Source organism: Solanum tuberosum, unplaced genomic scaffold (assembly GCF_000226075.1).
Source record: "Solanum tuberosum cultivar DM 1-3 516 R44 unplaced genomic scaffold, SolTub_3.0 scf00433, whole genome shotgun sequence".
Taxonomy (NCBI): Eukaryota; Viridiplantae; Streptophyta; class Magnoliopsida; order Solanales; family Solanaceae; genus Solanum; species Solanum tuberosum.
This window is the reverse complement of record NW_006239356.1, coordinates 101,530-128,453: the sequence shown is the minus strand read 5'-3', so window position 1 is coordinate 128,453 and position 26,924 is coordinate 101,530. Positions and strand designations below refer to the sequence as shown.

At 31.3% G+C, this 26,924-nt stretch overlaps 4 protein-coding genes across 7 annotated transcripts in view; 2 read left to right on the top strand and 2 right to left on the bottom strand.

The window, feature by feature from the left end:
- Nucleotides 1-5,893, bottom strand: part of LOC102579065 (probable NOT transcription complex subunit VIP2) — a 9,566-nt gene extending 3,673 nt beyond the window's left edge. For 3 of the 4 annotated variants that reach the window (XM_015303403.1, XM_006363286.2, XM_015303404.1), the window contains exons 1-7: nucleotides 5,800-5,893; nucleotides 4,552-4,696; nucleotides 3,242-3,350; nucleotides 2,991-3,169; nucleotides 2,279-2,660; nucleotides 827-1,033; nucleotides 644-739 (exon numbers count right to left, since the gene is read on the bottom strand). In XM_015303403.1, the coding sequence (XP_015158889.1) occupies nucleotides 644-739; nucleotides 827-1,033; nucleotides 2,279-2,660; nucleotides 2,991-3,169; nucleotides 3,242-3,350; nucleotides 4,552-4,569 (991 nt within the window). In that variant the 5' untranslated portion in view covers nucleotides 4,570-4,696; nucleotides 5,800-5,893. The remainder of the gene's footprint in view (nucleotides 1-643; nucleotides 740-826; nucleotides 1,034-2,278; nucleotides 2,661-2,990; nucleotides 3,170-3,241; nucleotides 3,351-4,551; nucleotides 4,697-5,799) is intronic. The other variant, XM_015303405.1, reaches the window with a different exon arrangement.
- A 1,385-nt stretch (nucleotides 5,894-7,278) lies between these two features.
- On the bottom strand, nucleotides 7,279-12,373 carry LOC102578733 (putative leucine-rich repeat receptor-like protein kinase At2g19210). The gene is made up of 9 exons (XM_006363285.2): nucleotides 12,190-12,373; nucleotides 11,257-11,785; nucleotides 10,008-10,480; nucleotides 9,517-9,649; nucleotides 9,182-9,250; nucleotides 8,991-9,062; nucleotides 8,227-8,298; nucleotides 7,725-7,972; nucleotides 7,279-7,568 (listed from the first exon to the last, which is right to left on the bottom strand). Exons 1-9 carry the CDS (start codon nucleotides 12,251-12,253, stop codon nucleotides 7,456-7,458), a joined length of 1,773 nt encoding a protein of 590 aa, XP_006363347.1. The 5' UTR covers nucleotides 12,254-12,373; the 3' UTR covers nucleotides 7,279-7,455.
- Nucleotides 12,374-18,019: 5,646 nt separating this feature from the next.
- LOC102578391 (peroxidase 15-like) lies at nucleotides 18,020-19,556 on the top strand. The gene is made up of 4 exons (XM_006363284.2): nucleotides 18,020-18,298; nucleotides 18,382-18,579; nucleotides 18,715-18,880; nucleotides 18,971-19,556. The coding sequence occupies exons 1-4, from the start codon at nucleotides 18,089-18,091 to the stop codon at nucleotides 19,375-19,377; spliced, it is 981 nt and encodes a 326-aa protein (XP_006363346.1). The 5' UTR covers nucleotides 18,020-18,088; the 3' UTR covers nucleotides 19,378-19,556.
- A 3,947-nt stretch (nucleotides 19,557-23,503) lies between these two features.
- Nucleotides 23,504-26,850, top strand: LOC102606389 (receptor-like protein kinase HERK 1). The gene has a single exon (XM_006363283.2). The coding sequence runs from the start codon at nucleotides 24,163-24,165 to the stop codon at nucleotides 26,671-26,673; it is 2,511 nt and encodes an 836-aa protein (XP_006363345.1). The 5' UTR covers nucleotides 23,504-24,162; the 3' UTR covers nucleotides 26,674-26,850.
- Nucleotides 26,851-26,924: the final 74 nt, after the last annotated feature.

Here is a 26,924-nt window from a genome sequence, read left to right as displayed (position 1 = left end):
CCACCCACCCACCCAAAAAAAAAAACTCGCTCATACCATAAAGCAAAGAAGACATTTACAAACTATTTTTCCTCATAAGTACATATTTCACAAAATTCAGGCAGAAATAACTAATAACACATCCATAAATGCGGAAACCCCTGTCCCTTGCCTTTCCTTCTCAAAGGAAAAAAGAGCTATATGGCAAAGCCAGGATACTCATAATAGAGAGGAAATTTGAGCTTGTTAGTTGACAGCAGCTACTGTCATCAGAATTTGTGAACTCGCAATCCACCTTATATTCAAGTGAAGAAAAAGATGAGTTGGAGAGGTTGATTGTTTATATCCTTGCCAAGGAGATGTATCGATTTCATGTTTTTTGGTACAGCCAAAGGGAAGTAAAAAAAAACTCCCTTCCCCATTCTATCCTATTAAAAACATTAAAAGTCTGACATGGAAGGTTACAAAAATCTCTGATTTCACGTCACCTCCGCAATTACGGAAGGAACAAGGTTTCCATAGTGTCCTCTTTTTACTCCCTACTCCTGCCCTTACTTTTGTGATCCCAGCTAAAAAGTGCAACAACAAACATGTGTAGCATATTACCACTTGATCATCTCACTCAAGACAAATTGAAAGAGCTTTGTGCATTGAGAAAAAGCACCTTTAAATCCTGGTAAAGCAGGAAAATCTTCATTTTGAATGCTGAATTCCTGGTTTTGCTGAACAATAGGACTGGGCCCTTGTTTCCGCAAAGAACCTGAGAATCCTGTATTATCAGTATTCTTTCTAAACTGTATGATAAAAGCACTAGCAAAGAGTGTTTAGAAGAAGGAACTTTAATTACCCATTTGTCCTTGAGGTCCTCCAGCCGAACTAGGTCGACTGCTTAACTGAGGGAAATCATTGATATCAAAAGGAGATCCATCATTTGAATTTACATCATTCAACAATCCCAAAGAATTAAGGCTTCCCATTGCTTGGACATGGTTTTGAGATAGTGGACCACCAGCAGAATAGGAATTTGCTAACATAGAAAGTACCTGCGGAGAGGCTGATTCCAGATACTACCATTAGCACTAGAGGATTCACCAACCTAGAAACAGTGGGTGTTACATATACCTTAACCTACCTATCTAAACATGACATCTCTATGTGAAATCAATGACAAAAGCTGCAAATGACATCCCTATGCGAATGCAATGACAAAAGCTGCAAGAATTTCTAACCGGGCTATTTAGGTACTCAAGTTGAACAAAAACCAAAACATAGTTTTTCAATCCAAACGAACTTATTGACAAACAACAAAACCGTCAAACAATTTTTCCACCTCTTTCTGTTGCACTACCCCTACTATTTTCTTCTTCTTTCAAGCCATAATTCAGAAATTTCGAATAGAAGGTCGTATTATTTGTATTGAAGCTTTTCCTTACTTTTACTTCTTTTTTTTACTGGCATAATTCCTTAATTGATGTAGAAGTTCAGTTTTGATCCAATATGTTATGTTTTTGGACAGAATATAAGATTAGCACCAGTCCCACACTCACCTCATGTGTGTGAGACTAGGTAGTAAATTACAAGCCCACCCACCCCCCTTAATACATATATATATATATATATATCACTTCTAGTCCACAATCTTGAGTAGGTTATTATATATTTTCAAATGTTAAGGAGGTTTCATAACTCAAAGACTTGTCATGTGGAAAAATTCTCAAGAAAATATAGGCTGAAGTTATCAAAAAAACACCTTGTAGAGTTTGGTCAAAGAAAATATATTAATAAAACCGAAACAGCACACAAAACTTGAACAAATTTATGAAAATCTTATAATATCTCCATTTTCCTTCCAGTAAAGATGACCTGATATAATGTGGGGAAAAATATGTCTGAAAATGAATGATAAGGAAAACTGGGAAATCCATAATTCCAGTAACTTCATCCACCAAGGTTTGCGGTTAGCAAAATTAGCACATACCACATTCATTTTTACTACATTGAAAATTAATCATAACCTCAAAGCATGAAATAGTGCAGCTGAAAAAAACAAAAGAATGAAACTAGCTGAGGCTCTGCCAAATGTGAGGAAAATCTCTTCAATAATTCTGGATGGTAAAAAAGAGAACAACCAGCAAGAAGCCAAAGGAGTTAACTGATGCCAGAGGGAAACCATCAGTCATTCAAGCTAAAAAAAATTGAATACATAAAATAAATAAAAATTACTAGTTGACCAACAGGGAAAACAAGGGAGCTAGCAAACTGGAAGAGGGGAATCAGCATCTATTCAAAGCTAATTTACCTTGCTGAAGAACACCACTCATTATCCTATTAGGTCCTTGAACATTTAAATTTCCAGAACCGGCATTGGCGTTCATATTTAACCGTGAAGCAAGATTAGTCACAGACAATCCTGCACCAGAGCTAATGCTTCTTCCAATGTTGCCCCCACCAACAATATTTCCCACTGAGTTGGTCATCCTTGGGCCTGCATTTCCTAAAATTTGGGATACCCCAAGACCTGGCACAGAACTTCGATTACCAATTCCTGCAGAAGTTGGGAGAAGCCCAGGAATAGAACCTCCTACACCACTAGAATTATTGCTATATCCCGCATTACCAACAACACTCATACCACCTCTACTTGTCATTCCAGAATGAACGTGAGAATTGCCTTGAGATATCTGCAACACAAATACTAACAGACACATAAGATATCCAATACAAGGAAATAACGCCAAGGCATATAACAGAGAAGAAAACAAAGAACATTTCCAGAATAAAATTTAATAAATCCATTTCCAAAGAGCAAACTAAATCATTTCCAGAATCAAAATCCCACGCCACCCCCCTCTAAAAGTTATCCCATCTCAAAATAAACTTCACCAAGTGCAGGAGAGAACCTAGAAGAGAAAATGACAATGATTTTGAATCTTTTCCCTCCTTTCCTTTCCCACTTAGGTAATATCAAATACAAAAAGATGGAATAATGATGAGAGAAACATTACACAAACCTGAGAAAGGGCAGCCGGAAGATTGTTTGATGAAAAACGACCACCAGAAAGGTTATTTCCAGATTGCTGGACACCACTGGAAGGGACGGTATTTATTGCTGTGTTTCTTGAACCAAGTGCCCCGTGCATGTTAGGAATGTTGAAACTCCCATGAATGTTATGCAGCCCCTGAATACTTCCTGTGAGGAAGAAGTTTATTGATAGATCGGCATAAGTATGAGAAAGTAATAAGAATCCAGCAAATAACTCACCAGAGTGATGATAAAGAGGGGAAGCTGCACCAGATTGAGGAGGGAAAGAAGAAGGAAATGAGCGACCAGTGTTGTCAGAAGGATTTGAAGCTGATCCCTTTAGAGAAGACTACAACCAAATAGGAAATAAGTTATGAGAGAACTGCTAAAAAATTATTCAGCTTAGAACAGCCCTTTTTCATGCATGAAGAAATCATCTAAAAACTACGTCATCCAAGACATCTATCTAATACACCAGAGAGAAAGGTAATCAATCAAATAATAGCAGAAGTGGTCCATAAAGCTGCTCAACTTCCCTTATTCAACCATAAACTCAAATATTCAACTCCTAACTGTCCTTCAGCATAATCAAGCAATCATGACATTAGATCTTAAAATTGCTCATCCAGCAAAAGGAGCTGGTTTCTGTGGAGTGATATATGCATGCATGCGATGAAAAGCCAGCCATCTACAAATGGCTAAGAATATACATTCACCAAAGTCACAATAGGAAGTCCATAACTGAAATACATAGTACTGAGATACCAAAGATGCACCAAACTTACGTTATCTTCAACAGTAAGAAGTAATTAAGAGAACACCCAATTTAGGATGTCCATTCATTTTCCCAGTGAATCAGCCTGATCTAGAAATTAGTCTTTCATAACTATTGAAAGAAAATTTGACTTCCGCATTCAGAAGCCCTATATTGATATTTGTTAAATTAGGTCTTGAGCCTAACTCACACCCAAAAGCTAGCTCAAAGGGAGGAGGATTGCTCAAGCCTTATAAGGAGTCCACCCATCTCATTAATCACCGATGTGGGACTTTTGTCATTCTTTAACAATATCCATGCCTCAACACTGCTGACAGTTTCAGATAGCAGCGATAAAGGTGTAGATAATGCGAAAGACTTATAAATGACATTTGTCACATGCTGCCACAAACATTGGGCAAGCATGCTTGATTTCAATTAAATTGGGACAATAGCAAGATTCTTTACATTTCATCTACTAGACAGATCAACGCCGTAACTACATAATATGGAAGATCAGTCAAAGTAAAAGTAACAGCCATGAATACGAGAGTAATTGTTAAATCCAGGAGAGGTGGAAATTAGATTCTATCAGCATTGACCAACTTCTTGTACAATATTAGCACCTAGTCCTTCTTCCAAGAATAGGAAAGTGAACAGAAAAGGGGCCAACTAAATATAAGAACAGAACTGAAATGTACAACAACAACATACCCAGTGTAGTCCCACAAAGTGGGATCCAGGGGAGAACAGAAATAGCAGTATACAAATAGATTTTATCAAGAAAGATAAATACATTGGGTAATCCTGACATTGCAGAAATGTCAAGATGTCATGCAGAATTTTTTTCCTGGTTGTACAGCAGCTTCCCTTATCCTTTTCTTCGGAAAGGTTATGGGAGAAATTATTGGAAGCCTTTCCAATGAGTAAATACCTATTATCTGAAAAGGAATGTGATTGGAACAGCCAGTCAAAAAGTATTATTTATCTCTAGAATCGAATTGAGCGAAAAAAGAAAGACGAAAGCATCAGAAAGTAATCAAAGCAAAATTTAAGCCAGGACACATGCCAAGAGAGAGCCACGAAGCATAAAAACACAAACTTCTGAACATGCATAGTATATGACGCAGTGAAAGCCAGTTTTCATAATCAAGTTCACCACTTCAAAACACCAGATAAAATTCGAAAAGGTAAATAAGCAAATAACCATTAAAAGTTTCAGGCTTATGTTACTACCATGCAACTTGAAGATCCCAATTTCAAATTCTATTTACAACACTAAATGTAAGAATGTGTAAGTATGGCAGCAAGCTACTCAGTGAAACAATGGAAAAGCACACAAAATGGCGCAGTCACCAAAAAAGTAAGCAACAATTAAACGAAAAAAAGGTATTTCAAAATTTCCCAGCATGCAACTGGTCACTCCATATGCAAATTAACAACTTACATGTGTAAGTCATAAGAACTAAATTATGAAAAACGTGTACTTCCACCAAATTACTTCCAGATTGTTCCAGGAAATATAATAACAACTAAAATCCTTTTTGCTTAACTTGAAATTCACAGCTTCCAATAAGTAACATTAATTTTTTTTTCCTTTTATTTATTTTCATAACCGACTTCTAATATTTGAATTTGGATGAGAGTATTCCAAAATTTCCAATCGAATAAACACAATGTAAATATATCCACAACAATCCAGCTAAACAAAATACAAAATATCACAATTCTAAACTCAAACAAACAGATAAAAGTAAAGCTTATTCACATAACATACTTCAATCGACCAAAAAACAAAAACTAACAATTCGATAGCGCTAACTAATCTACACTTGCCGCCGCATAGCGCTAAAACAAAAACTAACAATTGGATAAGTAAATTGAAAAGAAAACTAGGACAAAAGCGAAAAGCCCTAGATGATAAGTTACAGTAAGTACGAACCCTAACGTTTTTGCTGGATATACAAAATCTACAGTTACATAAATGAACAGATAAGTATGTATAGATCGATACGCAGATAGAGAGAGAAGGAGAAGAGATTACCGGAGAAGAAGAGGTGCGAGCTACTGATCTTCGTCAGGTGATTTTGATGAAAGAGAGAGAGAGAAACGGGGGAAATGGAAAAGAAAAGGGCCAAATATATAAACATTTTCGAAACCCAAAACCCAAAAGCCCAACAATAGCAATACCATTTTCATCTTAAAAACATTTATTCCATGCTATTTTATATAAAGTTTTATTACTACTCCTATTAATACTATAAGGAGAGTGAAATTATTTTGATTTACTATAATTTTTAAAACATTTTGGGATAAGGCATAAGTTAAATTATGAGCAAAATTTCAGCGATACATCTTAACTTAACTCAGTTCTATAACTATTATATATCATGTAACTTTTGTGTTGATGTGGTATCTTCAATCAGATAAAGTTTAAATAAAACGTGAAAAAGGATTAAAATGTCAAAATTAATTATATAAAATACACGTAAGTTTCTTAAAATAATTAAAAACGAAAAGATAAAAAAAAAAATATAAGTGAAGAAACTATATATTATTCAAAGTGAGGAGGGAAAAAATATATTACAAAAGAAAGAAATTAAAATAATTAAATATATATAAGTTTTAATGTCAATAATTATGTGTATTAACTAATTATTAATAAATCAATTAAGAAATGACATGTGTCCAATTCTTTTGTTGTTCATTTGCCTTCAGGGAAGTATGCACACAATCTCTATATCACAATTCACGTCGACATTTATAGAGTGTTTATTATATTTTAAACTAGTTAAAAGAGATGATAAAACCCTAAGTAATTTAGATATATTCATGCCTTATCTCAAATATTTTTCTGATAACTCTTATAATAATTTTAAATCAATACAGGGACCCAAAAAAGAGGTCTTTGAAGGCGAATGGACTATTGTTCGTTACACAAAAAGATAAACATAAAGGAGAATATAAAGGTAATACTATAAAATAAGATATATGCATAAAATCCTTATTTTGTTTTACAGACACTATTCATTTTCATTTTTCACCATGTCAATCAATTTTTTTAAAATTATATTATAAATATATTAAAAGAATAACAGTCCAAGAAGTTGACCCCTCAAATATGTCTTTCTTAATAAAAAGTCAATTAGTTCATTCAAATTCTAATCGTATTATACAAGCATCAAACCAAATAAATGGGATAGGAATAGTTGCTCCCCTTAAATGAAAAATTCAAATAAGATGATATAATTTTAATTGTTAGCGCCAACTACCTTAATAATTATCATCAATGTAGATAGAGTACTATTAAGTGAACCTAGAGCTAATAATACACAAGAGAGAACCCATCATATTAAATGAAATGATGATCGAGCAAGTTCTTGATCAATTCATTCAAATAAAAAAAGAAATTAAAGAAATTATTTCAATATATAATAAATTATATAAAGGTAATATCAAAAAATTATTTTACTGATAGTTTAAATATAAAGATCAAAAATACTATTGGAAGAATCGGTATGATAAACAAAGCCACTATGATCCAAAAACAACAAGAACATTAATTACAACAAATTACAAAATCTTAAACATTACACTACATTACATGCATTATTTTCTTGCTAGCCAACTCAATAATAAATTTGATATTTCTAATTAACCTTGCATTATTTTTCCTTTTGAAATTAAGAATCAGGTTAAGCTAAACAGTTGTTGAGTTCTCATGATCATGGGCAGCAACCTCTGGATTCTTTTCAAAATTTTCAGACATTTGGACTCTATTTACAAAAGGGGTGCTGCCTCCACTAGCTTGCCCTGAAAATTGCAACTTTATATTAGTGCATATTTAATTGGATTTAAAAATAGTGTTAAAAAATAAATAGTAAAAAAATTACGAAAATAACCTTTTAGAGTTTTTCGAATTCCAAAAAATTATAACAATTCTATATCCAAACCGTTTCTTAACCTCACCTGGATTGACAAGAGATGTAGTAGCCCTTTTGTTTTTGTAGTGTAAAATAGCAAAAATACCCACAATAGCCCACACAAGCAAGAAGGCTGGAATTGTAGTACCCAGTATTATTGGCATATTATTTTTCTTCTTCTTATTATTTTTCTTGGTTGATCCAGTTGCTGGTTGATCATTTCCTGGTGATGATGAATCATTATTTTGGCAAGATTCATCAGATGAACTGCACAAACCTAAATTGCCTGAAGTACTGGGGAAAAAAAACACAAAATTAGCTGATGAAAATATGATCTGTTTATTTATTAGTTAAGTACATTTTAGATTGATATATAGCTTGAAAGTATTTTTAAAAATGTTATTTTTTTATAATTTGATATGTTTTATATGGAAATAACAAAGATTAAAAACAATTTTATTAGGTATGTAAAATAATTTTTAACTTTTCAATGGCTAAACAGTTCAAGAAATATAACAGAAGATATGTTTAATGTTGCTTTTGCTTACTCTATGGTTAGGCCATTTTTGTTTGACAATGAAGCAGGGACTGGTCCAGTGAACTTGTTATTTGCTAAATTCCTGAAAAGAAATTAGACCAAAATTATGTATCATAACAAGATAAAAATAAAAGCATTAGCATTTTTTTTTTTACAAAGGTAGGTTTGTATTAGCTTATTTTAGGTGTTTTAAAGTTAAAATAACTTTTAAATATTTTTGTTATAATTAGATAAAAATAAAATAAAATCTAAGCACTTATTTTAAATCAAAATAATAAAAATAAATTATAAGTGATTTCTAAAGTCAAAAGTCAAAAGTCCATTCAAACAAGCTCATAATTATTTTAAAATATAGAAAGACAATTACTAAGTTATTTATAAAGTAATTATAATATCGTTAGTTTATATAAATTATAGATTGTTTGGTTAAGTTTTACAAAATCTGTTTATTTTGGAAAATATATATTATTTTTTCTTATAAAAAAGAATAGTTTTTTAAAGTTTATCTAGTTAACTCGAAAAATATTTTTTTCAATATTATAGAGCAACAATTTGTGCTTGGTCAAAATTTCAAAAAGTGTTTTGACGGGAAATCCCCTTTTTCTCAACTTCTGCTACTATTTGAAATTTTATTTTATTTTTTACAAAAAACTTTTATCAAACACCTTAATTCTTTAAAATAAATCAATATTTTTTCAAAATACTTTTATCATCCGAGAAGATTGACCAAACAAGCTAATTAAATCGATCAGAATATAATAGTTGTATACTAACAGTTCTTTTAGATTCGGTAATGTGCCAAAAAAATCAGGAATAGGTCCATCCAAATCGTTGTTACTCAAATCACTGCAATCCAAGAAGCACAAAAAAAAAAGAGTTAGAAATTAATTAAAATTAAAATATCCCTATTTAGGAAGAAATGTATTTAAATTAATAATTTTAAAAAAAAAAACAAGAAACATTACATTGTCTCAAGAGCATCCATGGAACTAAAATCTGGAAGTGATCCTGATAGATTGAATTTGCTCAAGTACCTGTAAATTAATTTTATTTCAACAAAAAAAATTACAATTATATAAAGGGGTGCGCGCCCTGAAACAACAATAAAATTATCTTTGTGTGACCTATAGGTCACATGTTCGAACCATAAAAACAATCACTAATGCTTGCATTAGTATAAACTATTTGTGTTATACCCCTTGGGTGAGGTCTTTTTGCAGACCTTACGCGGAATGTTTTGTGCATCAGACTGTTCTTAAAAAGTAAAAACACATATTAAAATGAATTAATTTTTACTTACAGTGCTGTAATGCGAGGTGGATCACTGCTGCTACAATTGATCCAATCATATGTAAAAGGTGATGGAAGACAAGGATCACCAATCCAGCCTTGTAATACTTCAAATTCCTTTTGCAATGACATTAAAGTCTCCACTATATATATAAAAAAATATATAGTACTTCAGTAAGTATAATATCCCATTTATAATTCAACAATACTAGAAATATCAATAAATAAAGTATTTAACTTATATATACTGATAATATAAATAAACACATATTGTTTTCAAGTTATCAATAGTTATTATGGTCTCTGGACAATTATCTATGATAATCTTTTAGGTAAGTGTACACAATCTTTTATACTATCAAACATATAGAAGTCAAACTCATAAATCGAGATTAATTTCTATACGTTGAAAGCGTGTTAAAGAATTTACACAATCAAATAACTATAAGTAACCTGAAATAAGTTATCTGCTACAACAGATTAAAAAGAGGGTGTACATACCATCTTGGCTGTTTGTTCCATCAGTCAGTGCATTACCAATAGTGAATATTTCCAAGGCATTGATAAGAGGAGGAAGTGTTGAATTTGTGGTTCTCACAACAGAAAAAATAGTGGCTGGTGAAACAGTGAGATTGCTAACATACATTTGAATAAAATCCTCATAAGGTGGCAAAATTGGGTCAGAGATAGACTCATTGTCTTGAAAAATTCTAAATGATCTTGTTTGGTTGACATCAAGTTGAGTTACTTCAGAGAAGTACATGTTCATGTAGATAACACTATCAATAGGAAGAAAATTCATGTTCCATGATATGATATTTAATGAATTGTTTGTGGAAATTGCATTTTGTAACACTTGTTGTGGGGGTTGATCTCCATGGCTAGTGTCAATAGTTGTGGCATCACTAGTGAGTGTTTCTATTAAATTTCCAGAACCAGGAGTCCATATTCTGTCATAGGGATCATCTGTGTTCCTGTCCATTTTGATCAAAAGAAATTTGTTACGACAACAACAACATATTCAGTGTAATCCACAAGTAAGATCTGGAGAGGATAGAACGTAGACAGATTTTACCTTTATGGGGTCTCAAAAGAAATTTGTTTAATGAAGTAAAAACAACAACCCCAATGTTGTATAGCTTCGAAAGTTAAGTAGCAACTAAGTCCATATATATATCGAATATATGAATCTTCACTATTCATGCCCCTTTATTTATGTTCATTTTAATCCAATATTTGACTTTTTCTTTTAAAAAATAGAGAATATTTAAGTACTAGAAATTCAAAATATATCGAGTCATTGTATTTAATCCGGAAAACAGAATGATGATATGATCATAAAACAGAGAACTAAAAATATAGATATATTTAGTCTCTATCAGCATCCGGTGTGGATCTACATGATCAGAAGGGAGTCCGATTGATGAATGAAAAAAATCTCACATCGGGCTCCCCTTTGAGCTAGCTTTTGGGGTTGAGTTAAGACTCAATGTGCATTTGAGTTGAGATAGGTCCAAAATCTATTTAACATGGTATCAAAGTCCGGGAATAATGAATACAATCCTACATCAGTGATGCAAGGGGGACTTTCTTATATGGACTTGAACGATCTTCCCTTCTTGAGTTAGACAAATGAAGCAAGTCGAAATTTCTGACTTCACCACTGACTAACGCTAAGTAGAAGTACTCTAACTAACACAAAGAGAAGCAACAAGATAACATTGATGTATAGCTAGGTAGAATATTTTACCTGATAGTTTTGTTGGAACCAAAAGCAACTCTTCTTCTTAAGAACAAAGCATGATTATCATCAACATGACTATACATAGTTGAATCCAAGCCACGAACTTCAAGTGCTGAGATAAAAGGGAATTGATTGTCCTCTGTCTGAGCAAGACACACAGTAAGGTAATCGCCTTTAACGACATAAACTGTCTCATAATATACAAGTTGATCACTCATAGTTGTAACACTGGCCCAATGATTTCCATCAAATTGAAGTGCAAATGATGGTGGATTTGATTTCCCATCGTAATTTCCATAGTAAAAACTAGCTCGAATTAGAACTTTTCCACCCTTTTCGATTTCATCGATTAGGAAACAATTCTTGGTCCTGGTTGTGAACACTCTTAGAGTGTTCATTACGTGTGATAATGAGTTGTTGGATTGTACAACATGAGATTCTCCATTGGCTACGTAGTCAGCATCTCCTAACCAATCTATTGAAGTTTCATGATCAGTGTATGCTTCTGATGATCCACAATCTAGGCTCACAAACACTACAAATAAAATGTAACAAAATAAATAAATAAATCAAAGATCAAATAATCAAAGATAATATACGAAAAAGAGTATTCCTCTGTCGTTAACCAAAGATGTCAAGTTTAAATTATGAGAATTGAAAACCTTTCAATTCAGTATAGGTACATTTACCCCCCTTAGTAGACCTAGCTAGTGTGAATTCGGATTAGTTAGGCAAGTAGGTTTTCCACTAATTTACGATGGAAAGAACCTTTGTTTCTAGTAATGGACCTATATATATATGATCAAACACGAATTTGGATTAGTATACAAGTAGATTTTTTATACTCCTTAGTTGACGTATCTGACACGAATTCAAATTAATCGAGACAAAAAGGTTTCAACCCCAAATAATTAAATATAGAAAATGGAGAAAGCTTACCATCAGCATAAACAGAGAAAACAGAAAGAAGTAAAACAAGTAGGAGAAAATGACTACTAGCCATGCTGCTGAGCTAGAGAATAATGAACTCAAGAATAGAATTGAAAGACAATGAGGCTTAAGGATTACTTTATAAAGGAAATATCGTGTTATTAGATGGAGTAATTATTAAGTAGGAACTGGATTATTCTTGACCAGCAGCTTAGTGGCAAAAGTTGACCCTCTATTTTTGGGTTGCATTGTCCTTTTTATCATTCACACTGTAGACAATTTGTATCGCCAGAATTTAAAGTTTATGAATTCTGAATTTTAGTAAACTCATAATCCTCATAGTTATTAAATCCGTAATTAAATATTTATACATATTTAATGAATTTTCTAATACAAATATAAAATCCTGAGTTCATTCAAACCCGTAACTAATTAATGCTCTTCCTCCGCGCCTGAGTTAAGACATAGGTTATAGAGATTGATCACGTTTGAGGTTTATATATTATATTTTGATGAGATTGTTGATTGAGAATCGTATATATAATTATTGCTATTTTACCGGTCGGTCTATCCCTCATTCTTTGGATGGTATTACCAATTATCAAACTATTTCGATTAAATCGATCCTATCAATATGGGTTGGTCCAGAGGTGGAACTGCTCCACCCTTAATCAAATGTATCGGGTTCAAATTTTGGGTGTGTAGAAAATCATTTTGGGAGTGTGTCATTCGAATTTAATCGAGTGCGGATTCCGAATACCGAGCGAAATTTTTTTATTTCGATCTTAATTTTAAGTTTTTTACTCCTAAGTCCTAAGTAGTAATAACTACTATAAGGATAAGAGTTTTAGAGCTTCCACAGGAGTGTATATGAATTCTCATTGTTTTAATTTTTTTGAATGTATTTCAAATTTGAGAAGCTGGTTTTACCCATTTTTCAAGCGATTGTTTTTTTTTTAAAGACAAATTCAATTTCAAATAATCTTTTCAACTTAGCTCCAATTTTCTTCTCTTTTAAATATCATTTTTATGTGCAAACACCTATTTAATCTTGTAATTCAACTTTTCCAAATTAGTTTAAAACATAAATATTTGGCTATTTTTTTATAATTCATACTTAATGCATGAATTATTTGGCAAAAGAGAATATTTAATTACATCCAACATTTAATATTAAATCATGAGAAGTACCATGAAGCTAGGTAAGTCAACGGTAAACTTCATAGCATTGACTCTATTTTACTGCGTTGCGGTTGACTTAAGTAATTAATGCACGTTAAATTAGGGAAGCCAACTAATATGCCAGATAATATACAAGACTTGAAGAGTTTGAATTCGTCAAACTATGCTGCATGCAGAATAATGGACTGAATTCAACCAATAAGTGAAGGTATCAATTATCAATTTACAGACCTATGAGTTTTCGTGAACTCAATATATAGTTTTTATTCAATTTATATATACTTCTTTGTCCATTTTTAGTTGTCTAACATTGATGACTTCACACACTGAATATACTAAACATGTAAAAGTGGACGAAAGAAGTATGAACTTAATTTATAATTTTCAAAGCTTGAATCCTCGTCCAATCTTTTCTACGTACAAGCCAATTGGGCAGAAATTTATAAAACGACGATGACTTTTGTGAGGCATGTAAGTCATCTCTATAATTATTTTTGGGATGTTGCGTACAACGTGTGAAAGATATTGAGGACAAAATTGCTTGACACTTCATCTTCATAGCTATGACACAACTTGTTAGAAATATACGATATCTTACAACAAGCGTATATTAGGATACTATTTAAGTTGATTTTTATAAGATTTTAAAATAAATTTACCCTTATACTCATATACCTAAGGTTTTGGAGTAAATATTTAAATTGTATTCACATGGTATTAGACTCAATATTAGGTAAATTCATATTAATTTTTTATGTTCAACCCCGTTTTCGATGTAGATATTATTTTTGGAACCAAAATATACATGTAAGAAGGTATTAGGAATATAAATGATCTCATCTTAGGTAATTTTGAGTGTATGAGTATTGAGGTTTACAACTAAGTACGAGAACTACTACCACTAACACGAATGTGATTTAGTCAAGCCTTAGCTACTTTCCGAATATCATAAGATGTCTTAATTTTTTAACAGAGAATTAAATGATCAAATATACTCATACATCATTCGAATTAGTTTAAATATACTTTTGTTGTTATATGTTTTTAATTCAAATATGTCTTCCATTATATTTTGACATAAATTTGCCTTCAATTTTGACGAAAAAAGACGTTCCAAGATCAAAATCAAATAAAAATGATACACCCCTAAATTTAATAAATACTTGAATTCACAAAAACATAGAAGATATGGACTTCCCTTTCCTTAAGCATGCCCAATTTTCCAAGCTCGTAACAAACACTTCTATTAAGGCCCAAGTTATAGTGGCCCAACTCATTCATTCCAAACGCAAGGCTATAAAAGGTCCACACATGGTCACGAAGGTCTCTTTAGACATGCAATATGAAATTATATCGAACTCTTTTTTTTTCTTCTTTTTTTTATACTTTTTTTTTTTTTACCCTTCCCTAAGAGCTCCCACCCCTTTTGCTCCATTGGTGACTCGAACTCGCAACCTTCGAGTTGGAAGTGAGGGGTGCTTACCATCCGAGCAACACCCTCTCGTCAAATTATATCGAACTCAAAATTTGAAGTTAAAATTTTATTTGAATATGAATTTTGAATTTCTTAAGTTGTATTATTTTTTATAAACATAAAAATCTCACAAGTTGTGAGAACTATCGAAATTTCTCCAATTCGTACGCAATCTTACCAAATGAATAAATAATAGTTCATAAACAAGATATCAGAATGACCTAAGACACCACATTGATAAATCACATGTCTTCAAAATTATTTATAATTAAATATTTACGATTACAGACTTTCAAACACACATAATTTTATAAAGATCCACTAGTCAATAATAGTAGTAATTAATTATTCTTTAATATAATCCTTTCACGTGGTACGAACAATCGGTTCACGCTGAGCATGAATCCTTTTTTTTTTCAGAATAAAAATTTATGGGTCAAGTTTTGTATTTGAAAAGTTTCAATCATGATTTGAATCTCAAATCATACTTTTGAAGAATCTAAAATTTAAAATCATGATCCTGAATTACATGTCCAAACACCAATTTGAAATCATAACTTCATATCTCATGTCCAAACGCAAACTAATATAATGCACAGTTTCCAAAAACAGAAAAAAGAGGTCAATGATAAAGAAGGAATCAAAGGTAAAGTGAAAGAAAATAATTTAAAAGAATGAAAAGGAACGTAATGAGAAAAATAAGGAAATCGAAACGAAAAATGTATTTTATTCGTAAAATATACACATGACATTGAGTATATTTTATGCCTTTTCTCCAATAATTAAGGTATTAGAAAATAAATTACACACAAACGTAATTAACTATTAACTGAGAATTCTAAAACTCCCTTTATATAAGAAGCAATGGCGTAAAGTCACGCATAGGAAAATAGCTCTAGTTGAAAAATTATGATATATATATATATATATATAAAGAGAAAAAAGTATATGAATAAATATGTCAAAAATTATTGAAATTTCTGATTTGTCGTCACCAATGAAAAGGTCATTAACTTTTTGGTCGACATGAATTTTTCTTCAAGTACTATATATATTCAATAAATATAGTATATTGTATAACGAGTGAAATCTGAAACAATGACTCTTTAGGCTTATATTTTCTTGGTTGGCTTGGATAGTCAGTTGAATACAAAAACATTCCAATCAAATGGAAGAGTACATAATTAATTTTTAAATCTAGAGGAATTAAAAAATATAAAAAATTATTTAATCGTAATTTTCTTAAATATCTTGAATTATTAATTATTGTGACTTATAATATTTTTTACGTAGTATTTTTAAATATGTAATTTTTATTTATTTTTAAATTAAGAATTTCACTATGATTAAAACTAAACTATTTGACTTTCGAAATTTAAACGGTACCACGAAGAAGTGAAGAGAAGAAGTAATTAGGTAGCAACTCCTCTGGATATTATAAGGATTTGGTGAGAGTAGTTGGAGTAAAACTATTTTCTTTGACTATCGATAAATAACCCTAATAATCACCTAATCAAAGCAATTGTTTAAAAGACATTATTAATTTGTCATTTTATCAAACAACAATTATTTGCAAACATATTGACTTACTGAGAGGTTATAATTATATCTTCTATTGTCATTTATTAAAAACAAGAATTATTAAAAAGAAAGCTATAGATGAAAAATATGAGATTTTAATCTAAAAAATTATAATATACTTTTTATAAATTTTATTGTTTGATCTCAATCTAATATTCCTCCTCCTTTCACCATAGGTGAATTTTTTAAAAGTTAATTATGTATTAATTTTCTAAACTAATGGTTATTTTAGATCAATTATTTATAATAAATCATGATAAGTAAAATGGACCTGAGGGAGTATGTCCTTTATATTATTAGAACTTGTCCTGAAAGAGACATTATATGTCAGATTTTTTTTTAAAGCAAATAGATGTGCAAAAGTTTTAATAACTTGAATACAAGTGAAATAGCAATGTCCAAATAAAATATCTTAAACTTTATTTGAAAATGTAATTTTTTAAATTGGAAAAGGGAATTTATGATTACTAAAATTGAATACAGCAACATATTGCCCACATTCTGATTTTTCCTTAAATTATGGAGAATCCTTGAAAATTTACTATCGAAAACGTTAAATCAACTTTAATGATTTTTATTAATCAGTCACAACTTGCATCCATTATTGCAGAAGGTTCTCTAATGAGAAAAGTGTCTTTGAATTTCAAGATGGTACAATTTTTCTTTTATCGTAATTTTTTAATATATTTTTCAAAAATATTTCGAATTATCAATTATTGCGACTTGTATTACTTCTTAGTTTTTATGTAGGTTTTCAATATATAAATTTTATTTTAAAAAAATTTAAAGATCTCATGTCCAAATTCACGATAAAAATGAAATAATTTTGACTCTCAAAATTCGAACGATATCAGATAGATTGAAATAGATAGATATATAAAAAAAATCATCGACTACTTGTTACATAAGATTTTAATTAAATAAGAAATCACCGGAATTTTTAATATTTTATTCAAATATTGAAAAAGTCTCATATGACTACTTCTTTGCCCAATTTGCCTAATTGGTGGAGTGGAATACATCTAACATCCCGAAATTTGTTATTAAAAAAATACAACGTTGAAATAAGTAGTTATTATATCGAATTATCGATGGATGAAATTTTAATAACAAATAAAAAGTTGGGATAAAAATATGCATTATATATTAAGATATGGCAAGAGAAATATATGATTGGAACAAATATATCATCGTATACGATTGTGTGGTACCTAATATAGTAGACAAATACTCATTTGGAAGATCACTTTTTGTTTTTCTAATACTCACGCTTTTTGTCACACCAATGGACAATGTTCAAGGGATAAATGGCGAAAATCTTGAATTTACCACTGTTAACATTCGAAAATAAAAGTTTTAAAATAGCCAAATTCAAGGGTAATATTTAAGACCAAACATAGTTTTAGTAGAAAAATAATAATCCGAGGTGTTTTTAAGTATCTTGCCTTGCTAATTATTTCACCAGACATACTTACAAATAAAGTAAATTATTTTGTTTGACTGGAAATTGTCAACAATAATACATGAAGACAAAGACACTTTTTTTTCTTTATATATTGCCTAGATCTTATAGCTAATTCATGAGACAAAAGTGAAAAAGAAATTGTCTAGCTATCTTTCTTCACTTCTTTTCTACCTAAATATAATAAAAATAAATACCAAGAAAAAAAAATGTCTCCTTATATTTTAGCAGTTATATGCATTTTGCTATCAACTTGTAGTTTCTATGAAACAAATGCCCAATTGAGTGCCAATTTTTACTCAACTACATGTCCAAATGTTTCAAGTATTGTCCAAAATGTAATTCAACAAGCTTTACAGTCTGATGCACGCATCGGAGCCAGCCTCATTCGTCTTCATTTCCACGATTGCTTTGTCAACGTAAATTCACTCTTTCTTATTACTTATTACGTTTTTACACATAATTTATACTTGTTAGCTCATTTATACTTGTTATTTCACAGGGATGTGATGCTTCACTTTTGTTAGATAACAACGCTACAACAAATATAGTAAGTGAGAAAGATGCAGCTCCAAATACAAATTCCACAAGAGGTTTCGACGTTGTTGACAACATTAAAACTGCTCTTGAAACTTCTTGCCCTGGTGTTGTCTCTTGTGCCGATATTCTTGCTCTTGCTGCAGAATCCTCTGTTTCTCAGGTACGAAAAAATGTCATATTTCTTTAATTAAAAACAACTCAACTTTAAAATTCCCCTTTTACCCTTAATGAAATGATTATTTAGATGAGACGTTTCAAAAGTCTTCCTTTCTTTCTTATACTTTATGCGGTGCAGGCAGGTGGTCCTTCATGGAATGTTTTATTAGGACGAAGAGACAGTAGAACCGCAAACCAAGCAGGAGCTAATACATCAATTCCTTCTCCTACTGAAGGGTTAACCAACATTACAGCAAAGTTTACTGCTGTTGGCCTTAACATTACCGATCTAGTTGCCTTATCTGGTAATTAATCAATTAGCTCTGTTTTGATTGTATATCCATTTGTGAAGTCGAAGAATTTATTAATTAATTTCGATAAATCTTTGTTATTAGGTGCACATACATTTGGACGTGCCCAATGTCGTGTATTCAGTGCCCGGCTTTACAATTTCAATGGCACAGGAAATCCAGATCCGAGTTTAAACACAACTTACTTAGCTAACCTGAGGCAAATATGTCCTCAAAATGGCAGTGCAACAGCCTTGGCTAATCTTGATCCCACCACGTCTGATGGTTTCGATAATAATTATTACGCGAATTTGCAGAACAATCAAGGGCTTTTGCAATCAGATCAAGAGTTATTTTCATCAGGAACAACTTTATCAATTGTGAACACATTTAGTAGTAACCAAAATACATTTTTTCAGAGCTTTGTTCAGTCTATGATTAATATGGGAAATATTAGTCCGTTAACGGGTACCAATGGGGAAATTCACTCAGATTGTAAAAGAATCAATTGAAGCAAAAAGTTTTGATGATTAAGAGATTGGTTTTGCTTTAATCAAGTGTTGGTTATTAGTTGAATATTGGTAATTGTCTTTGTTTTTCACCTTAAGAAGGAGATTAACAAATATGTTCAAATTTTGATTTGTGTACTATAAGAGTTGAATATGATTATGAAAAGTTTGACTATTGTGTACAATCGGTTAATTCAAATGGACTCTATTTTTAAAACGTTCAATATGTACGGTGACTAACACTTCAATACCAAAACACTTTATAACACATTTTATTGATTGTTAGAATATGTTTCCCCTTCCAACTTTACAGTCGATTGTCTTGTTTATTTTGAACGAGTATAAATGTAATTGAATCATCATTTTTGGGGAAAATTACGGTTCAATGTTTTGAGTCATCTAGTTCATAAAAGTATAAAATATACACACATATATTATATAGTATACATATCGATACACAACATATCAACCGAAGTGTATATGTAGTGTATATATTGTATACTTTATACATTATATATATAGTATACATACCATAACATATCAACCGAAGTGTATAGATAGTATACATACCTATACACAATATATCAACCGAAATGTATAGGTATTGTATATACTTCAGCCATGTTGATAATTAAACTAGATGACCGAAGGGAACAATATATCAACCGAAAAATGTATAGGTATTGTATATACTTCAACCATGTTGGTAATTAAACTAGATGGCCGATGGAAACATTTACGCAAGTTTTCCTTACTTTTTTATGTTTTATTTGGTCAATTGAGACTAATCATCGTCCAGAATGGTAACCCTGTAGATTAACAAATAGGTCACCACAAATTTAAGGATTAAGGTGTAATTAATTTTTTTTAACCATAGCTAGTTAAGAGCTTTTAGCGTTAAAATCACCTTTATTGCAAGTTCAAAGAATTGTGCTTTGAATTTTGAATATGAAAAAAGATTTCAAATCTAATGGAAAATATTTTATTTCATAAATTCATAAATTTTCTATTATTTTTCACTATGAAAAATAACTATCAACATGATCTCTATTTACAATATAATTATGCACACCCTAAATTATAATCCTTAAGATTATTAATCCTTAAATAACTCTACTTGAAACCAAATGACCCCCTTAATACACAACTTAATTCCTTTATACATACACACATGTGACTTGTGAGTGTCCATTAGAGGAAATGATCTTTTATGACCACTTACAAATTGAATAGAAAAAAAATGATATTATCGATCTTTTAGATGTAACAATATAAAACTTCTATAAAAAAGACATAAAATTGAAAACAAGTTTATAGAGGACTACAAAATTAAATTTTCCATCTTATTTTATGTTGTAATAATATTAATGAAATTATGCTGAATTTAATTAAATTACAAGGGGCTTGGGCTTTTCCATGGGAAATGGAATGCAACAAATTTTTATAAATTAATTATTTGTTTCCAGCTGGAGATATCCCTCCAGTTGTCCTAAAAATAAAACTAAAAAAGCAAGCACCTTCGTTTGATATTTGATTATTTGTAGTTTTCCTTTATGTCCATATTTTGTCCCTAAATTCTTTCAATTATGTGTAGCCATTTGTCCTATATTTATCTCTCTCCATTTTTTTCCCCTCTTATTTTAATCCCTAATTTGATTTAGTCCTGAGTCCCTTTGAAAACCTCACAAACCTATACCAAGTCATAAAAATAGTCATGTGGCTAAATATATAAAGAAGTTCACACGCTTTTAAAAGATTAATCATATATTTTTTATTTGACAACTTGATTACTCATCTTATTATAATAGGTAGATCTAGAATTTTAAGAAAATAGGCACACTAATATGGACAAGCCTATTTTGAATTTAAATTTAATAAATTTAATAATCAGAGCTTTACCATGTTAAAAAACTTTTGAAATTATAGGTTCAAAGGTATTCCACTGTTCCTTTTACAATTTTAATAATTTTTCATATCTATATCTATAAGATGTACAAAATTAGCTTTAATAATTATATTTATTCATAACTTTACATTTCAAAAAATTAGAAAAGAGAGAGAGCGCCATATATGCCTTTGCTTATTGTATATGTATGCACACACATATATACAAGGACAAAGTTAAGATATGACTTATAAATTCAGTCAAACTTAATAACTTTCATCAAAATTCAATATGTTATTATTAAAAAGTCATTGAATACTTATAAACCTCAAATTTTTATTTTGGCTCTATATTAATTAATGTGGCGTGATATAACTAATAAAATAAAATAAAATAAGGTGCCTTGTACATATAATAATGTAGAAATTCATGTAAAAACAACAGAAATGATTAATATGCATAGAACTATAATAGATTTGATTGAAAGACCAAGATGTGTTCGTTGATAACATACGTGCATATAAGAAAAAGATTGATGGACCATTTCACCTACCACTATTTTTCTTGTAAGTGGCTACCATGACATACACAACCTTTTTTTTTTTATATATATATATATATATAGTGTGTCATTGTGTGAAAAGAATAGTGATATAAATAACATAATATCATATTCAATATAATTTTATTAGTAGAGTTTGAAATGATAATAATATATATGTAGTTTTATTTTTAACTTATAAAAAATAAAGTTATTTTCGATGAACCCTCCTTAATACATGCTTAAGATAATGATATTCCGGAAATATTATCTATTACACATAATTAAAAAAAGTAAGTGATGATATAAATTGTTTTTAAAAAAAATTAAGAAATTGCATGGAGATTATGAAATTAATAACACAAAACAAAATTCCAACACGCTAAGACACTGTCGATCCCAAGTTACAAACATCAACTAATTCAAAGAAAAATAAGTAAATTTTTATGTGAACAAGTATTAGATTATATGTGGGGTATACGACAGCATGTACATAAAATTCATTTTTATTTTTACGGGATAGAGAAACTATTTCCTATAGATCCTTAGCTAAAAATAGAAAATTAAGAAAGAAAAAGAGACAACATACAAAACAAGTATAACAACAAATATTAATTTATATATTGAAAAAAAAAACTAAGTGATACCTAAATTACACTTATAATAAAAATATGACAATACTTAATTATCTACTACTCTTCTACCATAATCTTCGACTTTCTATCTAAAATAAAAAAACATGTCTTTAGACTTCAGTCTATTAACTACTATAAATTAATCATAATTAATATAAACATACATCTAAGATATCTTATAATATTAAAGCCTAGAGGAAAACTTAACAAGATTTGATGATCAAGGAAAAAGATTTGTAATATACAATATTTATATATTAAGTATGATTATTATGTGTATATTTATATTTGAATAAATATACAAAAACCTGTATATATTTATTGATTATTTACAAACTATATCACTTAATGGCATTATACTATTATTATTTCGTGTTAAAAAATGATCGCGAGGTAGTTGTGAAAGTGAAATTAAATCTAAAGGAAGTGGCCTTAGACTCAGCTTCCTTTGTTGGGTAATAACATTAATTAAGTAATCAATTATGGGGGAAAATGTCAAATTTGATGTAAACAGCCACCAAATATCCATCTTATTGTAAATTTGTAACTAATTAAATTAAATTAAAGAATTACTCTGCCATAGTTATGCTATTAAGTAAAGTGGTTGGTCCAAGTTTAATTTGTTGCCAAATTGCTTTCTTATAGTGACTTGTGATTTATATTTTAATCAATAAAAAGGACAATTTTACAGGATAAGATTTAGAAAATGAAAAGACTTGGCCTACTTGCTAAATTTAGGTTGAAATTGACATTTTATTCGATGAATTTAAAGTAATTTTTTGAATGGAATTTTCAAACATAAGAGATCATTTTATTATGTTTTCAATAAATATACATAAAATATCAATAAATGATTTTATTTTATTTTCATTTTTCATATCTCATCTATTTTAATTTGATTGTCTTACTTATTTTTTAATTTTTTTAAAAATTAAAATCAGATACACAAATAGTAAAAGATAAAAGAAATGGGGTAGCTTTTAATTAATTATTTTTTAAAAATAAGAATGGATTGCTCCACTAGTTTAGCTTTCTTCTCCTTTTTTTTCTTTTTCTTTTATCCCATAACTCTTCTCTGCTCAAATAAATATTGTCTGTTACTTTTACACCCTTATTGCCACCATCTTTTCTCTCTCTTCTTTACCCTCCATGAATGGGCTGAACAACATAACTCCACTCCCCCATACACAGAAAGAGTCAACACCACCAAAACCCTCAAAAATATTAATTCTTGGCACAAATATTTATACAAAATGGCCCCTTTTGACTTCATGAATTGCTAGTTCACATTCTAGAAAATGATGTTTTTGTTTTCTTTGAATTTAAAATTCTATTAATTTGTTTGTTTCTGAGGTGGGGTTTTCAGTTAAAGCATCAACCTGCCTGTTAATGTTCCAAAATCCAAGATATCATTCTGTTTTTCTTCTGTGCTACCTGAAAAAATAAAAATAAAAACAAATATTTTCTGGTACCCCTCAAGAGTTTTTCTTCTGATTTATGTTCTGTTTGTTCATTATTGATTTGGGTTTCTCTTTTTTATCAGTCTTGGAGCTCTTTTGAATGAAAAAGGTGACATCTTTACCCTTCTGTTGATGTTTCTTCTGATGGGTATTTCATATATTGTGCTTCTGTGGTGATGAAATAGTTGTTCTTTGAGTTACTTTTCCTTTTCAAGAACTGCTTGTTTTAGCCTTTAAGGTCTAATTTTGTGTTCTTTTGGGATTTGAATGATGATGGAAGGTTTTGGATTGTTAGTAAAGAGTTTGTTTATATTGGTGTTGGGAGTTTTGTGTGTTTCTGGTTTTGAACCTGCTGATAATTTCTTAGTAGATTGTGGATCATCTAAAGATACTAATGTTGGTAATAGGGTTTTTATGGCTGATAAATCAGCTTCAAAGTTTTTGTCAACTACAAAAGATATATTGGCTGATACCCCTTCAAATTCAATTACAAAAGCTAATGATTCACCCCTTTATCAAACTGCTAGAATTTTTACTCAACAATCCAGCTATAAATTTCCAATTAGCCTAACGGGGAGGCATTGGATTCGCCTTTATTTTTACCCGTTTGTTTACCAAGGTTATGATATGAGCACTGCAATGTTCTCTGTTTCCACTCAAAAGAATGTTCTTCTTGGCAATTTCTCTCCAAAAAATGCTTCTGTCAAGGAATTTTCAGTAAATGTTACCTCGAATGACCTTGTAGTAACGTTCTCTCCTTCGAGCAATTCATTTGCTTATATAAATGCTATGGAAATTGTCTCTGTACCTGATGTTCTTATAACTGATGATGCCTCCACCATTAGTCCAGCTGGGACATTTAGTGGTATGTATGCACAGGCTCTCGAAACAGTTGCTAGGGTAAACATGGGTGGATCGTTGGTGTCGTTTGATAATGATACACTTTGGAGAACTTGGGTTACTGATCAAAGTTTCTTGATTCAGCCGAGTTCAGCTAAATCGGTTAGTAAGATTGGATCCGTAAAATATCCAGCAGATGGAGCAACACCAGATTTTGCACCACCGTCAGTTTATGGTACTTGTAGTAAGATGAACGTGGCTGGTACTGGTGATGATCCTAATGCCAATTTTAACGTGACCTGGACGTTTAATGTGGATCCTGGGTTCCAATATTTCATTCGCTTACACTTCTGTGACATAGTGAGTATAGCTGCCAATCAGCTGCTGTTTAACATTTATGTTAACTCCTGGAACGTGGCTCATGATTTTGATCCTGGTCAGAAAGCTCAGGGAATTTTGGCCACAGCTTATTACAATGATTATGTTACTCCAACCGCTAAAAGTAATAGGCTTAACGTTAGTGTGGGCCCATCTTCAAGGAGTGCTTATCCTGATGCCTTCCTAAATGGACTGGAACTTCTGAAGTTGAATAATTCTCAGGGCAGCCTTAGTCAGGTAGATTCTGTTCCTACTAACCCGAGTTCAAAGGCAAAGAAGAATGTCGGAGTCATCGTGGGTGTGTGTATAGGTGTCCCAGTTGTGTTGGTGATGGTTGGCATCTTATTTTGCATGCATAGAAGAAGAAAACAAGAAAAGCTTGCCCAGTCAAAAATATGGATTCCTTTATCTATGAATGGTGGCACTTCACACACCATGGGAAGCAAGTATTCAAACGGAACAACCATAAGTGCTGCTTCAAACATGAGTTATCGCGTTCCTTTTGCAGCTTTGCTGGAAGCAACGAGCAACTTCGATGAGAGTTTGGTCATTGGAATAGGTGGCTTTGGGAAGGTATACAAGGGTGTTTTGTATGATGGAACAAAGGTGGCTGTGAAAAGGGGTAATCCCAAGTCCCAACAAGGTCTTGCAGAGTTCCGAACGGAAATTGAGATGCTTTCTCAGTTCCGCCACCGGCATCTGGTTTCATTGATGGGATACTGTGATGAAAAAAATGAAATGATTCTAGTTTATGAATATATGGAGAATGGGACCCTCAAGAGCCATCTGTATGGGTCAGATCTACCCAGTATGAGCTGGAAGCAGAGGCTGGAGATATGCATCGGGTCGGCCAGAGGTCTGCACTACCTTCATACTGGCGATGCTAAAGCTGTTATACATCGTGATGTCAAGTCCGCAAACATACTGCTTGATGAGAGTTTTATGGCAAAAGTTGCTGATTTTGGACTATCCAAGACAGGGCCTGAGCTTGATCAAACTCATGTTAGCACAGCTGTGAAAGGAAGTTTTGGCTACCTAGATCCAGAATATTTTAGAAGGCAACAGCTGACAGAAAAATCTGATGTTTATTCTTTCGGTGTTGTTTTATTCGAAGTTCTTTGTGCTAGGCCTGTCATAGATCCATCTCTTCCGAGAGAGATGGTCAACTTAGCTGAATGGGCAATGAAGTGGCAGAAGATGGGACAACTGGAACAAATTATAGATTCCAATCTTGAGGGCAAAATAAGACCAGATTCCCTCAGGAAGTTTGCAGAAACAGCAGAGAAATGCTTAGCTGATTTTGGTGTAGACAGGCCATCAATGGGCGATGTGTTGTGGAATCTGGAGTATGCACTTCAACTTCAAGAAGCTGTCATTCAAGATGATCCTGAAGAAAACAGCACCATCCTTATTGGCGAGCTCTCTCCACAAGTCGATGATTTCAGTCAAGTTGATCCCGGTGCTTCTGCTGCTCATAATGGAACACCAAATTTGGATGACCTCTCTGGTGTTTCCATGAGTAGGGTTTTCTCACAATTAGTCAAGTCTGAGGGTAGATAATTAAGTAAAAAGGTACATACAGTGTTTAGGTGTTTGTTAATTCCACTTTTGTTTGTGGATCATATAAAGATTGATCTTTTCTTTCTTTTGTAACAGTTTATTCTACGAATTTCCGAGTTTTAACTAGGAATGTATATCTGAAAATATGCATTGTTCTACCTGTGGATCTTCTTTTCATTTTCTTGGGAATGCCCATTCATGTCATGCCTGTGAGAAGGCTTTTGAGAACATGGAGCAACACCAGGAGGTTG